Genomic DNA, 14,347 nt, shown 5'->3' with positions numbered 1-14,347 from the left:
ATAAGTATAAACATTATCCACGAGATTGAAATACAATGACATGCATCAACCAAGTCACCGAGCTTGACCACCCGATCCCGTTAGTCGCCTCTTACAAGCATAGTCGCCCTTCACGGCAAGCTTGGGTTGCTGAAGACCTATTCTACCCCGGATCTAACTTTTAATGGAAACTTGGATTACGTGACTGGTTATTCTGAGCGCCTGCGTCAGATTGTGCAACTGATAATTACCACCAGAGTTCGTTTTACCGTATGGAGATGACTATATCTCAATTCGCTGAAGTCCACAAATAAATCTTGGCCATTATCCGTAATGAGGTTTGGCTTCATCCAAAGGTAACACAATGAAAACATATTTGTTGTTCCATTGCTGTCGTGTCCGGCGCACCTTGAGTTACTCATCGTAATGATAATGACGTAAAGTAAGACTGCTACACGGAGTGGCGCCCCTGTGTCCATAGCGACATGTGAGTCAATTACGCTCAGAAAATAATCCTTTTACCCAAAGAATAGCATGGCTTGTTTGATATCACCTGCGAATGAATGACTGTTTTCCAGATGGTGGTGAAGTGAAATGGGGTTTAACGTCGCGTCTAAGATTATTGCACTGATATAGTGACGTGTGTGTGTGGGTGCGTGCGTATGCGTGCGTGTGCATGTGTGTGCGTGTGTGTGCGTGCTTGTGCTAGTCCGGACAGATGCCGATTTCTAGAACCAGACCACTGAGATACCATGCCGCAGTTTAACACGGATACCCCACTCAGACACAATATACTGACTCCGTGCCGACCAGTCCTTGTTTTAGCCCCTTAATGCCGATCGCCAGACAGGGTAACAACAAGTACCCTATTTTAACGTCTTTTGGTATGATGCGGCCGGGGATCGAACCCTGGACCTTTCGCTCTCTGGGTTGACGCTCTACCGATAGACCACGGAGGCGGTTGACTGTTTTCTCCTTTTTTCAGTCCCATATAAATTTATATAGTATTAAGTTTAATCGGTATTTCTCACAATAAGTCGACTCGGTTGCTTCTTTTGTCTCAGGTCATGTCAGCCATTGTGTCATGACATAATGGTTTACCCGGTGATGTCGACGTCATGTTTGTCTCACATCTGTGAGATTTCACGTATTATGAGATAAAGCTAAGGTCATGTGTTTACGTGCAAAATACTCAATAGCGAATCTGAAAAACACAGAACGTTTATCAAAATTGTATACTACAAAAAGTTCTAAGTATTTTTTCCGTAGCACTCTCTCCATATAGGTGAAATCTCACAGATGTGGGACAAACATGACGTGACCGGGTAAGCCATTATGACACAATACAATGGATTAAATGGACTTACTTTCTATCAAACTATGCTATTTTCCATACCTCAATAATAACATACTTCGCGAGTAACATACCCTGCTAGTAACATAGCCTACTAGTAACACCCCCCGCTAGTAAGAAGTAACATACCCAGCTAGTAACACACCCCGCTAGTAACATACCTCGCTAGTAACACACCCTGATAGTAACACACCCCGCTAGTAACGTACCCCGCTAGTAACGTACCCCCTAGTAACATACCTCGCTAGTAACATACCCCGCTAGTAACATACCTCGCTAGTAACACACCCTGCTAGTAACATACCCCGCTAGTAACGTACCCCGCTAGTAACATACCTCGTTAGTAACACACCCCGCTAGTAACACACCCTGCTAGTAACATACCCCGCTAGTAACACACCCTGCTAGTAACATACCCTGCTAGTAACATACCCCGCTAGTAACACACCTCGCAAGTAACATACCCCGCTAGTAACACACCCCGCTAGTAACATACCCCGCTAGTAACACACCCCGCTAGTAACATACCTCGCTAGTAACATACCCCGCTAGTAACATACCCCGCTAGTAACACACCTCGCTAGTAACATACCCCGCTAGTAACACACCCCGCTAGTAACATACCCCGCTAGTATTATACCCCGCTAGTAACACACCCCGCTAGTAACATACCCCGCTAGTAACACACCTCGCTAGTAACATACCTCGCTAGTAACACACCCCGCTAGTAACATACCCCGCTAGTAACATACCCCGCTAGTAACATACCTCGCTAGTAACATACCCTGCTAGTAACACACCCTGCTAGTAACATACCCCACTAGTAACACACCCTGCTAGTAACATACCCCGCTAGTAACACACCCTGCTAGTAACATACCCCGCTAGTAACATACCCCGCTAGTAACATACCTCGCTAGTAACATACCCCGCTAGTAACACACCCCGCTAGTAACACACCCTGCTAGTAACATACCCCGCTAGTAACACACCCTGCTAGTAACATACCCTGCTAGTAACATACCCCGCTAGTAACACACCTCGCTAGTAACATACCCTGCTAGTAACACACCCCGCTAGTAACATACCCCGCTAGTAACATACCCCGCTAGTAACATACCTCGCTAGTAACATACCCTGCTAGTAACACACCCTGCTAGTAACATACCCCGCTAGTAACATACCCCGCTAGTAACGTACCCCGCTAGTAACATACCTCGCTAGTAACATACCCCGCTAGTAACACACCCTGATAGTAACACACCCTGCTAGTAACATACCCCGCTAGTAACGTACCCCGCTAGTAACGTACCCCGCTAGTAACATACCTCGCTAGTAACACACCCTGCTAGTAACATACCCCGCTAGTAACATACCCCGCTAGTAACACACCCTGCTAGTAACATACCTCGCTAGTAACATACCCCGCTAGTAACACACCCCGCTAGTAACACACCCTGCTAGTAACATACCCCGCTAGTAACATACCCCGCTAGTAACACACACCGCCACTTACACACCCCGCTAGAAACACAGCCCGCTAATAAGACTAGTAACCAAAATTTGCAACAGACACGTCTGTGTGAAGAAAGTGTTTAATTTTAGTCAGTAATAATTACTGTGGTCTAAAACGATGACAACTGATACAGCTCAAACGTCAGTAGCAATATTATGAGTAAACATATATGCGCCAATAAGAAAAATAAATAAATCGATGTTCTGCCGCTCTGTTGGGCTATGGACGGCCCAGTCGTCTAAGGCGACGCAATTCACTGTGCAGAGTTGGGCCCCTTAGTCACGTCAGAAACCTATGATTGGGGGTTTGAATCCCGGTTTGCCTCGATTATGATTAAGGTTTGTCAGCACCATACCTGTGCTCGTGGGTTTCACCAAAGTGGTTAACGTCTTGGACCTGCATCACTTTGGGCTTTCCTACCACATTAAACTGACACGCCGTTAAAAGCGGCGTTAAACCAAATTCGCTCACTCCCTGACCACCTTATGCGATGAAGGTAAAGTAACACCTTACTCGGTTTCGATCAATGCCTTGTGGTATAGATGATATACATCTGGAATCTAATCGTTGCTGATAACATTGTTCAGTTCACCGACCTCCTTCTGCCCACTGTCAGTTTTGTTATTGATTCATATAAATAAATGTTTACACTTCTTTTTAATGAAATCTGACATATTTGAATTCAGTTCGGTTCGATATTCATGCGAGTGTATTCGGGACAAATGTTTAGACGCATAATGTTTGTGTGTGTGGTGTACATGGCGTAAACAGGTTACACATAAATGCATCTAAAGCTATCTTCAGAGATGTCATTATATAGATCCCGCGATGGGATTCTAAGGCACGTGGTACAAAATGTTCATCGTAAAAGCCAGTATAATTTGGGATTGGGGGGTCATCATGGATTCTGAATGAATGAGTTGGTTTACGCGGTTTTTAGCACTACCCAAGCTCTATCACGGCGGGTTACACCGGAAATGGTCTTATGGGTAATGAGTATGAGTAGTAAATTGCTGCTTGACGACGTGACGTCAGCCGTGACTAGGCTGGATCTGACCACCGCTCGAAATCGTCGCAATTCGCTGTCCAACATGCGTCCCTCAGGATCCCCAAGGTGTTGTCATGGGTTCGAATCCCAGATTTGTCCCAAATAAAATCACTGTTTGTAAGCACCACCCGATCTCGTGTGTTTCACCAAACGTTTATGTCCCAGGTTAAGGTTGCAGGCCGTGATATAACTGAAATACTGTTTTATCTTAACTCAATGACAAACAGTGTATTTTACTGATTAAGCTGTATATTGATTCATTCACATTTGAGTAATATGGGTTATGTCATTAAACTGGAGTCTAAAGTGGCACACCCTGTACTTGTACGTGTGGTTCACAGTTAACAAATACCTGCAACTAATGATATATAAAACGTAGTCTATCTGATTGACCAGTCAAATTTAGATGTTTTCAGCCATTGAGATGCTAGCCGTCCGTTAGGTACAAACTGATTGCACCACACGGAACCACGGTGTCAAAGGTTAAATGTGGGATAGTATCTTAGATATATAAATGTACTCTCGGCTAGATCCGATCACGAAGGAAGTATCTCAATAGACCAGTGTGCCAGTGATAACGAGGACACTGGGCGGATCCCACAATGAAGTATTTGCGTGTTGGTTTCAATACTTTACTTGGAATATACGTTACAGCGTTCTGTTTTCAGGCAGCCACAGGTAGGCTTTTAGTGAGAAAATACGTAATTTATATAACTATATCACCTGATTACAAATGCTACTAAATAATTGTATAAAACAAATAAACATGAACAAAAGTGTTAGAAAATAAGAAAAACTAGTATTTTGTTAAAGAAATAGTAGTGTTTGTATATATCTGTCTTTTTGAAAATTATTACGCTATTAATAATTAACGACCGATTTGTGATTGACCGTGACTATTCCAGGACATACTATAGTTACGCCATGCGTGGTGTGAGATCGGGTGGTTCGCCGGAATATTTCAGTCTTGTCTCTCAGAATCGGACACCAAAGTGAAAAAAAGTCCAAAGACGCCACCAACATCTAAAAACGTCCTAAAAACCCGTTATCCAATATAAATGTATATAATGCACAAACACCGGTTCTTTTGGTTGTGTTTACATATGCCAGAATACCAATTAGCAGGGATAAAATGAAATGCTATATACCGTTACATGTCTCCTACGTTCACAATGGTGACTGAAATACACACACGATATTTGTTGATTGTATTTTGAGATCGAGAGTTTTTTGTTGTTTTTCAGCTTATTCACAGTCTGCCCAGGACAATGCTGTTGCTCCATCATGTTTTACCTCATTGTCGTGCAACTTTGATCACGACATGTGCGGATTTACCTCAACAACAGTGTCGGGGGCAGGTTTTCTGATGTGGAGAAGGGACAAAACGTTTGGTGGAATACAAACACCCGAGTATGGTAGGAGGATGTTATATCATAGGTAGTTCACCATAGGGGACGTTATGCTATAAAACTTGTGTTTTGCATCAGACAGTTTTTTTTGTTGTTCAACGCCGCAGTCAGCATTATTCCAGCTATATGACGGCGGTCTTTAAATAATCGAGTCTGGACCAGACAATCCAGTGATTGACATCATGACCATCGATCCACCCAACTGGGATACGATGACATGCATCAGCCATGTCAGCAAGCCTGACCACCCTATCCCGTTAGTCGCCCTTCACGGCAAGCTTGGGTTGCTGAAGACCTATTCTACCCCGGATCTTCATGGATCTTTTACGGCAAGTATGGGATGATCTGTTGACTGGGACATTTGATGTTAGGGCTGCTTGAGACCGCCTCTGTGGTCTAGTGGTAGAGCGTCCGCACGGAGAGCGGAAGGTCCGGAATTCGATCCCCGGCCGTGTCATACCAAAATACGTTAAAAGATGGTCCCTGTTGTTACCCTGTCTCGTTTAATATAGATACGAATATGACTACAACTTGATAATACCTCATGCATTCACATCATGTCCTACATATACGACTGTAAGTATTCTCCGCTGAACGACATTTCAGCAATGATATCGTTGAATACTACCCTCTCAACGTACACTGTAAGTTCAATTCAACCTTTTGCTTGACAGGTTATTTCGCCCATCTCACCACAACCAACAGCCTGACCAAAGATGGAGATAAAACAGACCTCGTCAGTCCTCCACTCTGCCACACTGGAACTGTCTGTCTCTCATTTGATTACTGGCTGGGGAAAGAGCCAGTCACATTGGACATACTGGTCCAAACAGGAGGCACGACATCTAAAGCCATCTCATGTTCATCCCTCCAAACATGGACAGCTTATAACACAACTCTTAATGTCAAAGTCAATTCTAAAGTAAGTTCGAGAAACAAAGACAGTTACAAAGTGTCATGTCTTTCTCAATGTCATGCATTCCAATTAACCTGTAATTGTTATGCATTTACAGATTATCTTCAGGGGAACACGTGCTCATTATGGAAGCGTTGTAGCTGTAAAGAACTTGAAAGTAACCGAGTGTGAGTATGTTGAGGACATTGTATTGTCATTGTAATAGTATATCCATTTATAAAACACCTTCCTATCTAGGCCTGGTAATGCATGCTTCAACATTTAGTAAAGTGAGATGAAGTCACTTTGAACTCTATACATATAAATTTAACAGTTCATTTCCATTTAACTCATTTGTTAAAGGTCATAAAATCATATGGTATGGCATCACTATTCAAGGATAACCAAGAATAAGAAAGAATAACGCGTTCACATCCGCAAACCGAGGTAGTGGTATGACAACCACCTAAATCCCATGCATACATCTAAATTTGATGTCATCACATTGTATGATGCCCTCGTTATTTTTCAAGTAGGTCCGCGTTCAATAAAGTGATGTTATCGATGCGATTGTCGGTGTGAAAGTATGGGAGTTATGACCGCAAACCTTTTGTTTAACGGGGCCTAGATGTTCTTGTATCTAATTCAATCCTCAAGTAATTTGCTTGAAGAGTGAGTGAGTTGGGTTTAACGCCGCTTTTAACAGTATTCCAGTTATATTACGTCGTGTCAGCTGAACGTGGGAGGAAAGCCCGACGCGATGCAGGTCTCAGACGTTTACCACTTCGGTGAAACCCACGAGCATGGGTATGGTGCTGACAAACCTAGAAACATAATCGGGGCGAACCGGGATTCGAACCCACAACCATAGGTTTCTGGCGTGCCCAAGGGACGCAACTCTGCACAGCGAATCGCGGCGCCTTAGACGCCTTGAAGAACATTACTAATCCATTCCAAATAAATGTTGTAGCATATGCCCAATACAAAAACCCAGATTGAGGTTAAGGAATTTGCACAAGTTGTTCCACGTTCATAGCTGTACATATCTAACAATGTGTTGTGCGCTGAAATTAAGTATTTATCTGAAATATTAAAATCATAACAATTAAGCAAAAACTAAGACACTGTGATCGATGTACGAAAGTAGACAACAAATGAAACATACTTTTATATTTTGTCAAATCAGTGCTTACTTCGGGGCAGGCCATTGGATCAGATAAAAAAAGAAATAGACAGGAAAAGAAAAACAAATGAAAATATTGGAGGTGACCAAGTTAAACTGTTAATCTTGCATTTTTTTCAGGCCCGGGAACAACAAAAGGAAGTACATCTAAAGCTACTACTCACAAGCCATCTACTCACCAAATAACACAGAAAATTACGCAGCACATAAAAACTACAAATGAACAAACGACACACACACCTACAACCCCCAAACATACTACACACAAACCTATTACCTTTAAACATACTACACACAAACCAACTACCCACAAAACAACTACACCTAAACCAACTACTCACAAACAAACTACACCCAAACCAACTACTCACAAACCAACTACACCCAAACCAACTACTCACAAAACAACGACACCCAAACCAACTACTCACAAAACAACGACACCAAGACCAACTACTCACAAAACAACTACACCCAAACCAACTACCCAAAAAACAACCACATCTAAACCAACTACTCAGAAACCAACTTCTCACAAACTAACTACAACTAAACTAACAACTCACAAAACAACTACACCTAAACTAACAACTCACAAAACAACTACACCTAAACCAACTACTCACAAAGCAACCACATCTAAACCAACTACTCACAAACTAACTACACCCAAACCAACTACTCACAAAACAACGACACCCAAACCAACTACTCACAAAACAACGACACCCAAACCAACTACACCTAAACCAACAACTCACAAAACAACTACACACAAACAAACTACCCAAAAAACAACCACATCTAAACCAACTACTCAGAAACAAACTTCACACAAACCAACTTCTCACAAACTAACTACACCTAAACTAACAACTCACAAAACAACTACACACAAACCAACTACTCGCAAACAAACTACACCTAAAGCAACCACTCACAAACCAACTAAGCCCAAAACAACCACTCACAAAACAACTACATCTAAAACAACCACTCACAAACCAACTACACCTAAACAAACTACCCAAAAAACAACCACATCTAAACCAACTACTAACAAAACAACGACACCCAAACCAACCACTCACAAAACAACTACACCCAAACCAACTACTCACAAAACAACGACACACAAACCAACTACTCACAAAACAACGACACCCAAACCAATTACTCACAAAACAACTACACCTAAACCAACTACTCACAAAACAACGACACCCAAACCAACTACTCACAAAACAACTACACCCAAACCAACTACTCACAAAACAACTACACCCAAACCAACTACTCACAAAACAACGACACCCAAACCAACTACTCACAAAACAACTACACCCAAACCAACTACTCACAAAACAACTACACCTAAACCAACTACTCACAAAACAACGACACCCAAACCAACTACTCACAAAACAACTACACCCAAACCAACTACTCACAAAACAACTACACCTAAACCAACTACTCACAAAACAACGACACCCAAACCAACTACTCACAAAACAACGACACCCAAACCAACTACTCACAAAACAACGACACCAAGACCAACTACTCACAAAACAACTACACACAAACAAACTACCCAAAAAACAACCACATCTAAACCAACTACTCAGAAACAAACTTCACACAAACCAACTTCTCACAAACTAACTACACCTAAACTAACAACTCACAAAACAACTACACCTAAACCAACTACTCACAAAACACCGACACCCAAACCAACTACTCACAAACCAACTACACCTAAACCAACTACCCAAAAAACAACCACATCTAAACCAACTACTCAGAAACAAACTTCACACAAACCAACTTCTCACAAACTAACTACACCTAAACCAACTACTCAGAAAACAACGACACCCAAACCAACTACTCACAAACAAACTACACACAAACTAACTACTCACAAACTAACTACACCAAAACCAACAACTCACAAAACAACTACACCTAAACCAACAACTCACAAACTAACTACACCTAAACCAACCACTCACAAACAAACTTCACACAAACCAACTTCTCACAAACTAACTACACCTAAACTAACCACTCACAAAACAACTACACCTAAACTAACAACTCACAAAACAACTACACCTAAACCAACTACTCACAAAGCAACCACATCTAAACCAACTACTCACAAACTAACTACACCCAAACCAACTACTCACAAAACAACGACACCCAAACCAACTACTCACAAAACAACTACACCCAAACCAACTACACCTAAACCAACAACTCACAAAACAACTACACACAAACCAACTACCAAAAAAACAACCACATCTAAACCAACTACTCAGAAACAAACTTCACACAAACCGACTTCTCACAAACTAACTACACCTAAACTAACTACTCACAAAACAACTACACACAAACCAACTACTCACAAACAAACTACACACAAACAAACTACTCACAAACTAACTACACCAAAACCAACAACTCACAAAACAACTACACCTAAACCAACAACTCACAAACTAACTACACCTAAACCAACCACTCACAAACAAACTTCACACAAACCAACTTCTCACAAACTAACTACACCTAAACTAACCACTCACAAAACAACTACACCTAAACTAACAACTCACAAAACAACTACACCTAAACCAACTACTCACAAAGCAACCACATCTAAACCAACTACTCACAAACTAACTACACCCAAACCAACTACTCACAAAACAACGACACCCAAACCAACTACTCACAAAACAACTACACCCAAACCAACTACACCTAAACCAACAACTCACAAAACAACTACACACAAACAAACTACCCAAAAAACAACCACATCTAAACCAACTACTCAGAAACAAACTTCACACAAACCAACTTCTCACAAACTAACTACACCTAAACTAACTACTCACAAAACAACTACACACAAACCAACTACTCACAAAACAACTACACCTAAAGCAACCACTCACAAACCAACTACACCCAAACCAACCACTCACAAAGCAACTACATCTAAAACAACCACTCACAAACCAACTACACCTAAACAAACTACCCAAAAAACAACCACATCTAAACCAACTACTCACAAAACAACGACACCCAAACCAACCACTCACAAAACAACTACACCCAAACCAACTACTCACAAAACAACGACACCCAAACCAACTACTCACAAAACACCGACACCCAAACCAACTACTCACAAAACAACTACACCCAAACCAACTACTCACAAACTAACTACACCTAAACCAACCACTCACAAAACAACTACACACAAACAAACTACCCAAAAAACAACCACATCTAAACCAACTACTCACAAAACAACGACACCCAAACCAACCACTCACAAAACAACTACACCCAAACCAACTACTCACAAAACAACGACACCCAAACCAACTACTCACAAAACACCGACACCCAAACCAACTACTCACAAAACAACTACACCCAAACCAACTACTCACAAACTAACTACACCTAAACCAACCACTCACAAACCAACTACACCCAAACCAACCACTGACAAAGCAACTACATCTAAAACAACCACTCACAAACCAACTACACCTAAACAAACTACCCAAAAAACAACCACATCTAAACCAACTACTCACAAAACAACGACACCCAAACCAACCACTCACAAAACAACTACACCCAAACCAACTACTCACAAAACACCGACACCCAAACCAACTACTCACAAAACAACTACACCCAAACCAACTACTCACAAAACAACTACACCTAAACCAACTACTCACAAAACAACCACATCTAAACCAACTACTCACAAAACAACTACACCTAAACCAACTACCCACAAAACAAAAACACCTAAACCATCTACACACAAACCCACTACATACAAACCAACTACTCACAAAACAACTACACCCAAACCAACAACTCACAAAGCAACTACACCTAAACCAACCACTCACAAAGCAGCTACACCTAAACCAACCACTCACAAAGCAGCTACACCTAAACCAACTACTCACAAACCCACAACACCTACACCTACAATTCACAAAAAAACTACATCTAAACCAACTATTCACAAACAAACTACACCCAAACCAACTACCCACGAAATAACAACACCCAAACAAACTACAACTAAACCAACTACTCACAAAGTAACTACACCAACACCAACTCACAAACTAGCTACATCTAAACCAACTACTCACAAACAAACTACACATAAATCAACTACATCTACATCATCTACAAGCACAGCAACTACATCTACCCCAACTACAACTACACCAACTACATCTTCACCAACTACATCTATGCCAACTCGACCTACTCCAACTACACATACTACAACTACACCAACTACACCTACTACAACTGCACCAAGTACAACTACACCAAATACACCTACTACGACTACACCAACTACACCGACTACAACTATACCAACTGCAACTACACCTACTACAACTACACCAACTACACCTACTACAACTACACCAACTACAACTACACCAACCACACCTACTACAACTACACCAACTACACCTACTACATCTATGCCAACTCGACCTACTCCAACTACACCAACTACAACTACACCAACTACAACAACTACAACTACACCAACTACACCTACTACAACTACACCAACAACACCAAGTACAACTACACCAACTACAACAACTACAACTACACCAACCACAACTATGCCAACTCGACCTACTTCAACTACACCTACTACAACTACACCAACTACAACTACACCAACTACACCAACTACAACTACACCAACTACACCTACTACAACTACACCAACTACACCTACTACAACTACACCAACTACGCCTACTACAACTACACCTACTACAACTACTACAACTACAACTACACCAACTACACCTACTACAACTACACCAACCACAACTATGCCAACTCGGCCTACTTCAACTACACCTACTACAACTACACCAACAACACCTACTACAACTACACCAACTACACCTACTACAACTACACCAACTACACCTACTACAACTACACCTACTACAACTACACCAACTACGCCTACTACAACTACTCCTACTACAACAACACAAACTATAACTACACCAACTACATACACACTAACTACAGCTACACCAACTACATCTACTACAACTACATCTGCACCAACGACAACTACACCAACAACAACTACACCAACTACATCCACACCAACTACAACTACACCAACCGCATCCACGCCAACTACAACAACACCAACTACATCTACACCAACTACATACACACCAACTGCAACTACACCAACTACATCTGCACCAACGACAACTACACCAACCGCATCCACGCCAACTACAACTACACCAACTACATCCACACCAACTACACCTACACAAACTAAATCCATACCAACTTCAACTACATCTACATCAACTAAATCCACACCAACTACAACCACAACAGCTACACCAACTTCAACTACACCAACTACAACTACTCCAACTACAACTACTACACATGCACCAACTACACCTACACCAACTATATTTACTCCAACTACCTCTACTCCATCTCGACCTACACCAACTTCCACTACTACAACTACACCAACTACACCTACACCAACTTCAACTACACCAACTACAACTACACCAACTACATCTACTACAGCTACACCAACTTCATCTTCCCAAACTACAGCTACTAAAGCTACAACTACACCAACTACATATACACCAACTACTACTACACCAACTACATCCACACCAACTACACCTACACCCATTACAACCACACCAACTACATCTACACCAACTACAGCTACGTCAAGTGAAGCTAAATCAACACTAACTGCACCTACACCATTTACAATTACGCCAACCACATCTACATCAACATCATCTATACCAGCTACAAGTTCGCCAACTACAACTACATCTATACCAACGTCCTCTACGCCAACACCATCTACACCAACAACTACAACCACATCAACTACATCTACACAAAGTACAGCGAAACCAGCAACACAAAAAACAACTATACCTACACCAACTATAACGAAAACAACTTCACATAGAATAACAGCGCAAAAACCAAGCACACCTAAACCAACTAAATCTAACCAAACCACAGCAAAACCAACCACTCACAAAAACAGTACACCAACAACAACAACAACTACACAAAATACAACTACACAGAAACAAACAACACCAAGACCAACAACTTCGACATCCAGTCAATCCACCCACAGTCCATTTACGCATTCAACGACTGAACACAACGTGAACGCCGACCTCTTGGCTGGAAAGCACAGAGATATCATCATCGGTGTCACCGTCCCTCTCGTCGCCATTTTGGTCATCTTAGTCGCTATCTTTTTATACAAAAAACGTATTCCGAAGAAGTCGACCTACATCACTAACGACGATGTGTCTGGGCCCTGGGTGGGCGTTGGCCGTGAAGACTACACGAATAAATACATAGAGCAGCCCAACGAAGCATACAGCATGGCAGTCTCATCAATGCACGAACACATCAATGACGATGACTTTGATGATGTTCGGCTTTGATCAAGAGAGGCACGGTCGAACATTATATAGGGCAAATGTTATGTGTATAAGTGTCAGGGTTTGTTAGGGATAAGTATTTTCATACTATTTACATGTGAATGTACACATATGACTGTTATGGTTTTCATATTCGGGGAGGGGATGGGGTAGCTTTGTGGTTAAATGGTTCGCTCGCTACGCCTAAGACCTGGTTTGGATTACCCAGAATGGTACAATGTGTAAAGCCCATTTCTGGTGTACCCTGCCGTGACGCTCGCTCGCTCACTCACTCACTCACTCACTCACTCACTCACTCACTCACTCACTCACTCACTCCCTCACTCACTCACTCACTCACTCTCACTCACTCACTCACTCACTCACTCATAGCCCA

At 41.8% G+C, this 14,347-nt stretch overlaps 2 protein-coding genes across 2 annotated transcripts; both read left to right on the top strand.

Annotated features, from left to right (window-relative positions):
* Positions 1 to 3,339: 3,339 nt before the first annotated feature.
* LOC139455163 (salivary glue protein Sgs-3-like) lies at positions 3,340 to 9,048 on the top strand (the record flags this gene model as incomplete). The annotated part of the gene is made up of 5 exons (XM_071236717.1): positions 3,340 to 3,345; positions 4,566 to 4,575; positions 5,142 to 5,312; positions 5,981 to 6,142; positions 8,315 to 9,048. Coding segments are annotated over exons 1-5 (1,083 nt in total), but the record flags the coding sequence as incomplete, so codon positions are not given.
* Positions 9,049 to 11,624: 2,576 nt separating this feature from the next.
* LOC139455153 (probable serine/threonine-protein kinase clkA) lies at positions 11,625 to 12,881 on the top strand (the record flags this gene model as incomplete). The annotated part of the gene is made up of 1 exon (XM_071236709.1): positions 11,625 to 12,881. A coding segment is annotated over one exon (1,176 nt), but the record flags the coding sequence as incomplete, so codon positions are not given.
* Positions 12,882 to 14,347: the final 1,466 nt, after the last annotated feature.

This window comes from Haliotis cracherodii, unplaced genomic scaffold, assembly GCF_022045235.1.
Source record: "Haliotis cracherodii isolate W230 unplaced genomic scaffold, xgHalCrac1.p SCAF_1, whole genome shotgun sequence".
In the NCBI taxonomy this organism is placed as follows: Eukaryota; Metazoa; Mollusca; class Gastropoda; order Lepetellida; family Haliotidae; genus Haliotis; species Haliotis cracherodii.
Note: the sequence above shows the minus strand (reverse complement) of the source record. Positions and strands in the feature narration are given on the sequence as shown.